This window comes from Acomys minous (genome assembly GCF_964271855.1).
Source record: "Acomys minous genome assembly, chromosome: 13".
Taxonomy (NCBI): domain Eukaryota; kingdom Metazoa; phylum Chordata; class Mammalia; order Rodentia; family Muridae; genus Acomys; species Acomys minous.
The window spans coordinates 14,604,765-14,613,765 of record NC_140495.1 but is presented as its reverse complement, the minus strand read 5'-3'; the positions used below and the strand labels follow the sequence as shown (position 1 = coordinate 14,613,765).

At 52.2% G+C, this 9,001-nt stretch overlaps 1 protein-coding gene across 2 annotated transcripts; it reads left to right on the top strand.

Annotated features, from left to right (window-relative positions):
• Positions 1-459: 459 nt before the first annotated feature.
• QARS1 (glutaminyl-tRNA synthetase 1) lies at positions 460-8,930 on the top strand. 2 transcript variants are annotated; one of them, XM_084752675.1, is made up of 24 exons: positions 460-618; positions 792-939; positions 1,297-1,406; positions 1,595-1,670; positions 1,863-1,927; positions 2,556-2,609; positions 2,752-2,812; positions 3,262-3,333; positions 3,633-3,718; positions 3,878-3,964; positions 5,073-5,172; positions 5,293-5,371; positions 5,453-5,561; positions 5,660-5,790; positions 5,881-5,973; positions 6,268-6,405; positions 6,493-6,580; positions 6,658-6,801; positions 6,925-7,029; positions 7,547-7,639; positions 7,940-8,067; positions 8,160-8,226; positions 8,300-8,425; positions 8,823-8,930. In XM_084752675.1, the coding sequence occupies exons 1-24, from the start codon at positions 502-504 to the stop codon at positions 8,871-8,873; spliced, it is 2,328 nt and encodes a 775-aa protein (XP_084608801.1). In that variant the 5' UTR covers positions 460-501; the 3' UTR covers positions 8,874-8,930. The 2 variants fall into 2 exon arrangements, with proteins under 2 accessions (XP_084608801.1, XP_084608800.1); XM_084752674.1 differs by lacking the exons at positions 460-618; positions 792-939; positions 1,297-1,406 and having other exon boundaries at positions 1,841-1,927.
• Positions 8,931-9,001: the final 71 nt, after the last annotated feature.

Below are 9,001 nucleotides of genomic sequence, written 5' to 3'. Positions count from 1 at the left end.
AATACCAGGTTTATGCGGTCCCTAGATAGGCCATTTTACACATTTTCGGCAGTGATCAGGGACTTCATTTCATCAGCTGTTTCCATGACAACTCAAAAGCCGTGACGTTGAAAAACGCGGCCGGAACTCACTTTTGCTCTCTGAAAATAGGATGGGGTCGGATTCCTAGCGCTGAGAGACAAGAGGCCACGCCTGAGTCTCCTTACAGCTTTGTTACTAAACACTTTCACTCTCCGCACCCGAGGAAAAATTTCTAAACTCGCGTGGACTCCACCCTGCCAGCTGCCTGGAGCCAGGGAGGCGGAAACCACTACCCGGAAAAGCCGGTCGGGGCGCTCTCTGGCTCCTAAATGGCGTTGACCTGACGGCGGGCCCCGCCCCCTCTCACTGAGGCGTGCCACCATTGGTTCTCTCCCGGGATTCGTCCTCTTATTGGTCAATGAGCGAAGGTCGCCGTGCAGCTGCTGCTCAAAGTTTCTTTTAGTTTCCGGTGTTCCTGCTATGGCGACTCCGGATTCGCTGGCGCTGTTCACTGGCCTCGGCCTGAGCGAAAGCAAGGCGAGGGAGACGCTCAAGAACGCGGCTCTGAGCACTCAGCTGCGGGAGGCGGCGACCCAGGTGCGAGTCTCTCTCCCCGAGGCCTCAGCTGCCTCCTATGCTCCAAAGCAACGTGGGGCTTGATTTAGCCCCTGCTGTCCCGCTCTTGCCTTGTGGCAAGAGGAAACTGAGCTTCACGGTGAAGTGATTCATCCTACCTCACTGGGCTTTTTCCTCGACCCCTCTGACTCCAGGCGCAGCAGACTTTGGGTTCTGCCATCGACAAGGCTACCGGGACCCTGCTGTATGGCTTGGCCTCCCGACTCAGGGATACCCGGCGTCTCTCTTTCCTTGTGAACTACATAGCCAGTAAGAAGATCCACACAGAGCTCCAGCTGAGCGGTGAGACCACTCCCAGTTCCACCTTCAACCCCTCCCTTCAGCCGAGGCTCCTGTTTGTTTTTTTCTGTCAAGTTCCCCAGTTGCTTTCTGGATATCAGACTCTGAACAGGCACTGAGGCATGGCTTGGGGAGAGACCTCTCTGGTGTGGGTATAGGAGAATTAGCCAACGGGAGGCTTGCTTCGGAACACGTGCTTCTCTGTCCCGTGGCCTCAGGGCTTCTTCCCGGTGATGCCAGGGCCTAACCCCTTAGGCATCTAAAGTAACCAACATGGTTGAGGTTTCATGGCATTTAAGGCCACACTAAGATCCACGTCTTGGAGCTGACGTGCCCTGTTCATTGCCTCATCATTTTCAGCTGCTCTTGACTATGTGCGGAGTCATCCCCTGGATCCCATTGATGCCAAGGACTTCGAGCAGGAGTGTGGTGTGGGGGTGGTGGTGTCACCGGAACAGATTGAGGAAGCTGTGAGTCCCACCGCCCCCCACCCCTCCCCTCCTCACCCCTCCCCTCCTTTCCCCCATCAGATAGCTCCTAGTTCTGGCCCTGCAAGCTGAGTGCTGTAGCTTTTCTAAGTAGACCTACTGCGAGAGTGCCGGTCACTAGAATGTTTCCGAAGAGGCCTTCCTGAGCCGTAGGGTCTGGCTTTCTGCAGGTGGAGGCCACCATCAATAGGCATCGTGCCCAGCTCTTGGTGGAACGGTACCGTTTTAACATGGGGCTGCTGATGGGTGAGTTCCTTGTAGGGTCACTGTTTTGCTTGTTCCTTCTATTTTGGGCTTATATGAAAGGGAGGTGGGTGCGGGAGCAAGGAAGGAACACTTGGTTCCTGTGTCAGCTTGGACTTCCTTGAGGAGGGGGAAGAAGTACTCCCCCCCCCCCCTCCTTTGCCTCCTTGCAGCTTCTTGTGCCCATGCTCTTAGGAGAGGCTCGGGCGGCACTCAAATGGGCAGATGGCAAAATGATCAAGCATGAAGTGGATATGCAGGTGGGTGCCTCGCTAAGGTGAGGTTAGAATCCGCTGAGGGGATTAAAGGGGAGGGAGACCCTGGCCTTGTCTGACAGAGAGAGCGCAGCCCAGTGTGGAGGGGGTAACAGCTGACTTGGGCCTCTGAGTTAGCATGAGTCACTTTACTGTGAAGCTCAGTTTCCTCTTGGCACAAATGGGTGATGTGGCCTTCAGTCTTGAAGCGCTGGTAAAGAATCACAAGAGGACGGCGAGGGATGCCCGAGGTGGACTGTTAATCTTGGTTCCGGGCCCACGTTATTTGTCTGTCAACGGTAGCATTTGTTTCCCCGAGCCAGGGGAAGCCCTCAGAAAGGAAAAAGTTTTTGAGGCCAGTAGAAACAGGTGTGGAAGCTGGCTGGCCAGAGGCAAGTGGATTTCTAGGAGTTCCAGCCTGGTCTACATAGTGAGTTCCGGGCCAGCCAGGGCTAAATAGTGAGATCCCATCTCAAATAGCAGCAGCAGCAGCAGCAGCAGCAACAAAGCCTGTGAGGGGATAAGGTGGGATTGGCCAGATAGGCTCTTCCGGTAGTGGTGGCAGAAAGGGGACTCCACCAGGAGATTCTTGAAAGAGGACACCTGTCTAAGTTTGACTCCGGTATCTGCTCAGGTCCTGCACCTTCTGGGGCCCAAGATGGAAGCTGATCTGGAGAAGAAGCCCAAGGTGAGGCTCGCCAGTGCCCAGGGTCCCTGGGGGGTGACGTATTGGTAGACAGAGACTTTCAGCTGGAGAAGGGGGTGTCTGGACCCCTTGCATCAGCAGCTCTTGCTCTGAGAGAGTGATGCAGTTTCTATGCTTGTCTTAGGTGGCAAAGGCTCGGCCGGAAGAAACAGACCGGAAGACAGCAAAGGATGTGATAGAAAACGGTGAGACGCCCGAGGCGCCTGTTGTAGTCAGCTCCTGGCTTCTGGCTGTTCTTCTGGAAGGGCCTTACAGCCCAGTCTTCTCAGGCCCTCATTCTACCTAGCCGCGCCTCTATATTCTCGAGGCAGGGATTCCTGGGGTTTCCTTTATTCAGTTTGCGTAGAGACTGGCATTAGGGACTGAGAAGTTTGGCTTTATAACTCTTGTCTTTGGAAAGTGGAGATGAGGGGCCAGCTCAGATCTGGTGTTAGGATATTGAGAGTAGCCGTGGGTATTTTTCCCACACTTGGAAGGCAGATGCAGGTGGATCTCTGGATTCAAAGCCAGCCTCGTCTACAGAGTAAATTCCAGGACAGCCAGTGCTATGCAGAGAAACCCTGTCTTGAAAAATTAAAAAAAGCAAACAACAAAATCCAAAAATCAGAAGGCAAGGTTCTTGGTTTTCTTGCAGGTGAGGCTGCTGGCCAGACCCTGTCTCTAATGGAACAGCTCCGGGGGGAGGCCCTAAAGTTTCATAAACCAGGTAAGGGGGTGGGTACCTTAAAATTCTAGAGCGAGAGCCCAGTGTGCTGGCACACACCTTTAATCCCAGCACTCAGGAGGCCGAGGCAGGCGGATCACTGTGAGTTCAAGGCCAGCCTGGTCTACAAAGAGAGTCCAGGGCAGCCAGGACTCTTACACAGAGAAACCATGTTTTCAAAAATCCAAAAACTAAAACCCAACAGCCCTGTAGTGTGCTGGTGATTAGCATTACCACCAGGCCTATAGAGTCAGGATCCCTGGCTGACAGCCTGGTCATTGGCCTGGTTCTGATCCCGGCAGGTGAGAACTACAAGACTCCAGGCTATGTGACCACGCCACATACTATGGATCTGCTGAAGCAGCACCTGGAGATCACTGGGGGACAGGTGTGTAGGGCTGTGGCTAGGTGGGTGCTTGCTTGAGTGCCTAAGCTGCCCCCAGCCTGCCTCATCTCACCCTAACCACGGCCTCCCTGGGAAGGGTCTCTGATGTGTAGGATGCTCTGAGCTCTCCTCTCTTTTCTCCTTTCCCATCCCTTTACTCAGGTCCGTACCCGGTTCCCCCCAGAGCCCAATGGAATCCTGCATATTGGACATGCCAAAGCCATCAATTTCAACTTTGGTTATGCCAAGGTAAGCGTGTGTCTAGGTCTCTGGCAAGTAATTACGATCACTGGCTACTCTTTTTTTTTTGTTTTGTTTTTTTGTTTTTTGTTTTTTGTTTTTCCATACAGGGTTTCTCTTGGCTGTCCTGGACTCGCTGTGGAGACCAGGCTGGCCTCATACTCACAGCAATCCGCCTGCCTCTGCCAGAAAGGTGTATTTCTGTCTTGTCTTTGGTAGCTGATAACAGATGCCATAGAGGGAAACCACACATAACAGGCATCCTCAGGAAATACTGGACTCACTGGGAGAAAAAAGACCAGGCTGGCCTTGAACTCATAGAGATTCAACTGCCTCTGCCTCCTGAGTGCTGGGATTAAAGGTGTGCGCCATCACACCTGGCTTGAATTCATTTTCTTTCTTTCTTTCTTTCTTTCTTTCTTTCTTTCTTTCTTTCCTTTTCTTTTTTTGAGACAGGGTCTCTCTGTGTAGCCTTGGCTGTCCTGGATTCACTTTGTAGACCATCCTGGCTTCAAACTCAGAGAGATCCACCTGCCTCTGCCTCTGCCTCCTGAGTGCTGGGACCAAAGGCATGTGTCACCAGCCTGGCTGAATTCCTTTTATCTTTCAGTTTTTATGCACTGGCCACCAAAAGAAGACATTAATTTAAAAATTAAAAAATGTGGCTGGAGAGATGGTTCAGTGATTAAGAGCAATTGTTGCTCTTGCAGAGGGCCTTGTTCAGTTCCCAGCACCAGCGTGGTGGCGTAGAACTGCCTGTAACTCCAGTTCCAGGGGATACTGTCTGATACTGTCTTCTGACCTGTGGGCACAAGGCACACAAGATGGGAGCACAAGCATGCAGGCAAAACACTCAAATCTAAAAGAAAAAAGTATGTGTGTGTGTTGCTATTGCACATATGTGGTTGTCAAAGAAAAAGTTCTGAAGTCGGTTCTTTGCATTAGAGATTTTTGAGGCTCAAACTCAGGCCGTTACGCTTGTTTGGCAACTTCTTTTATCTGCTGAAGTGTCTCACTAGTTTTGATAAGTGCGAGCTCTGGGAATGTCTGAGCGTGATGATGTGGACTGTCAGGGCTGATGGGGACTCGCAGCCCACAGATGCTCCCACTCTTTTAGGCCAACAACGGTATCTGTTTTCTGCGCTTTGATGACACCAACCCTGAAAAGGAAGAAGCAGAATTCTTCACTGCAATTTACGACATGGTGATCTGGCTGGGTATGGAATGGGTGAGGCCTGGGTAGGGCTGGTGGCGAGTGGAACTCTCTGTGGGCCATGGCTTTCCCCAGTTAGTAGTGAATCTTGCTGGCTGTTCATACTGTGTCTCCACTGCCCCAGGTTACACACCTTACAAAGTGACATATGCCTCTGACTATTTTGACCAGCTGTATGCCTGGGCCGTGGAACTCATCCAGAGGTGAGGCTGGGCCCAAAATGGTGATCCAAGTCAGCTGGCCAAGTCATGGGCCACCTGCACATTCACATCCCTTCTCCACAGGGGTCAAGCCTATGTGTGTCATCAGAGAGTGGAAGAGCTCAAAGGCCACAACCCTGTACCTTCACCATGGAGGGACCGGCCTAGAGAGGAATCGCTGTTGCTCTTTGAGGTGGTGTTCCTGAAGCGCAGCTTGGCTTGGGCAGGCCCGTGTGGTAAGGATGAGCTGTACCTGCGGTTAGATGTAGCCTGAGCTCCCGTTCTCCTCAGGCAATGCGCAAGGGCAAGTTTTCCGAGGGGGAGGCCACACTTCGAATGAAGTTGGTGATGGAAGATGGCAAGATGGACCCTGTGGCCTATCGAGTCAAGTATACCCCACACCACCGCACAGGGGACAAATGGTACCTATTGGCGTGGAGGGGCGGCAAGACAGCAGGCTGTGGCGTAGGGCAGAGGGACTGGTTGTGGGGTTCACTGCCTGTGTTCCACAGGTGCATCTACCCTACCTACGACTACACACACTGTCTTTGCGACTCCATCGAGCACATCACCCACTCACTGTGCACCAAGGAATTCCAGGCTCGGTGAGGAGGCTGAGGTTATGGGGTGGCCCGGGCTAGGCGCTTCCTCACTTGGTCAGAGTGTGTATATGCTATGGGCGGGCGGGTGGGTACCGCAGCATGTGCGTTGACTTGTGTACGACTTGTGCAAGTCAGCTCTCTCCTTCCACCATGTAGGTTCCAGGGATCCAGCTTGGTTCTCCAGGCTTGACATCGTGTTTTCCCGCTGCTCTCTCACTGGCCTCCTCTAGTGCTTTTTCTGTGGTCTCTTAACTGGCCCCGAAGGCGGCCGGTTCTAACCCTACTCTTCCATTCTAGACGGTCTTCCTACTTTTGGCTGTGTAATGCTCTGGATGTCTACTGCCCAGTTCAATGGGAATATGGCCGCCTCAATTTGCACTATGCTGTCGTCTCAAAGCGGAAGATTCTCCAGCTTGTAGCAGCTGGTGCTGTTCGGTAGGTGTGGCCACTGCATTCACTGGAGGTTGTAGCACCAGTGCGCATGTGCTGTTTAAGGTTTTCTGACTACCCCCTTACCCACAGGGACTGGGACGATCCACGGCTCTTCACTCTCACTGCCCTACGACGCCGGGGCTTTCCACCCGAGGCCATCAACAACTTCTGTGCTCGGGTACAATCCAGCAGCTGAGTGGGTAGAAACTGAGGCAATTTGTGGTTATGGCTATGACTGATGAGTTTTCCTGACAGGTGGGGGTGACAGTGGCACAGACCACAATGGAACCTCATCTTCTGGAAGCCTGCGTGCGTGATGTGCTGAACGACACAGCCCCACGTGCCATGGCTGTGCTAGAGCCACTACAAGTTGTCATCACTAACTTTCCTGCACCCAAGGTGGGCCTACCTCTGTGTGTGTGTGTGTGTGTGTGTGTGTGTGTGTGTGTGTGTGTGCACACGCATGCGCCTATGTGTAAATGCCTAGTATCAGGCATGATTCATACCTATCTCCTGCTACAGCCCTTGGACATCCAAGTGCCAAACTTCCCAGCTGATGAGACCAAGGGCTTCCACCAGGTTCCTTTTGCTTCCACTGTCTTCATTGAGAGAACTGACTTTAAGGAGGTAAAGAGGGGTTTACTGCTATGCTTGTTTTGGGGGTCTTTTAATTTAATTTTATTTTATTTTATTTTTTGGTTTTTTCAAGACAGGGTTTCTCTGTGTAGCCTTGGCCATCCTGGACTCACTTTGTAGACCAGGCTGGCCTCGAACTCACAGCGATCCACCTGCCTCTGCCTCCCAAGTGCTGGGATTAAAGGCGTGCACTACCACGCCCGGCTTTATTTATTTATTTTTGTTTGTTTGTTTTTTTCTTTGAGACAGGGGTTTCTCTTTGTAACCTTGGTTGTCCTGGACTCGCTTTGTAGACCAGGCTGGCCTCGAACTCACAGTGATTCACCTGCCTCTGCCTCCCCAGTGCTGGGATTAAAGGTGTGCGTCACCACCACCCAGCTGGGGGGCTTTTAATGTCCATCTTCTTCCTGCCTTACCATTAACCAATCCCTGACACGCATGGGGTTGGGAGGTCTTGTTCTTGTATGGTGTTTGCAGCTTCTGTATCTTCCTTGTTTCTTCTCTCTAGGAGTCAGAAGCAGGCTATAAGCGCCTAGCTAGGGGCCAGCCTGTGGGCCTGAGACATACCGGTTATGTCATCGAGCTGCAGCGTGTTGTCAAGGTAAGAAACAGCCACAATCTTTGTTTTTTTGTATTTTGGGTTTGGTTTTTTTTTTCTCCTCTGAGACAGGGTTTCTCTGTGTAACAGCTCAAGCTGTCCTGCAACTCTCTCTGTAAACCAGGCTGGCCTTGAACTCACAGACATCCTCCTGCCTCTGCCTCTCAAGTGCTTGGATTAAAAGCATGCACCACCACCGCTGGCTGACAGCCACAATCTTTTTGCCTGTGAGGGCCAAGGTTTGTGTGTCATCAGCAGCTTAGTGCTGGGCCCCTGGTCTGATTGCACCTTCCTCACCTCTAGGGCTCTAGTGGCTCTGTGGAATGCTTGGAGGTGACCTGTCGAAGAGCTGATGCTGGAGAGAAGCCCAAGGCCTTTATTCACTGGGTGTCACAGCCTCTGGTGTGTGAGATTCGCCTCTATGAGCGACTGTGAGTGAGCATATCTGGAACTGGGGCAGTCACAGGTGGGCCTTGCATGCTGTGGCTCTCCAGCTGGGGCCCTGACTTCTCTCTGGCTGTAGATTCCAGCACAAGAACCCCGAAGACCCTGTTGAAGTGCCTGGTGGATTTCTAAGTGACCTGAACCCGGTAGGTTCCTGGGGTGTGAGGTGAGGGTGGTCAGCCTCTGAAGCCAATAGCGACTCAGATTCTCTGTTCGCAGGCATCCCTACGAGTGGTGGAAGGCGCATTAGTGGACTGCTCTGTGGCTTCGGCAAAGCCCTTTGACAAGTTTCAGTTTGAGCGGCTTGGGTACTTCTCTGTGGATCCAGATAGCCAACAAGGACAGGTGCTTAACTTGACCCACCTACACCTTTCTGCAGTACTGATGGTGGCAGCTGGTGACAGCTGGTGACAGCTGTTGTCTGGGATAAACACCCCCCCTACAGTGCCTTAGCTTTCACCAATTAAGGTGGGGAGGGGCATTCATGTATTACTATTGAGGAAACTGGCTCAGAGGTTAAGTCCAAGAACAACATTTTATAGGGCCCTGACCGTTGAACTCTTCAAAGTAGCAGGCATGCTTGGTGTTTGTTATACTCCTCGTTCAACTGGGGCCCAGCGCAGCCATCTCTCTTATCCAGGACTGCAGAGCTATGGCGAACCAGGATGGCCTCCTTGGTGATTAGGGGAAGTAAGGGACCTGGGTCCAGTCTGTTGGTGATTTTTTTCCCCTTGCCTTTCAGCTTATTTTCAACCGAACTGTCACATTGAAAGAAGACCCAGGAAAGGTGTGAACTGAAAGCACAGCCCTACCTCATGCTTTCAATAAAGAGCAACTAAGTCGTCCTGGAGCTGTGTGTGTGTGTTTCTCCTATTTCTTGTGTCTGAGGACCTTAGACATGCTGTCAGGTGGCTCATACAT

Coding starts and splice junctions, on each gene's coding strand:
- QARS1 (XM_084752675.1), top strand. CDS start 502: ATGGCGACTCCGGATTCGCTGGCGCTGTTCACTGGCCTCGGCCTGAGC. Junction 2,610..2,751: donor ATCTGGAGAAGAAGCCCAAG/GTGAGGCTCGCC, acceptor TGCTTGTCTTAG/GTGGCAAAGGCTCGGCCGGA. Junction 8,068..8,159: donor ATTCGCCTCTATGAGCGACT/GTGAGTGAGCAT, acceptor CTCTGGCTGTAG/ATTCCAGCACAAGAACCCCG.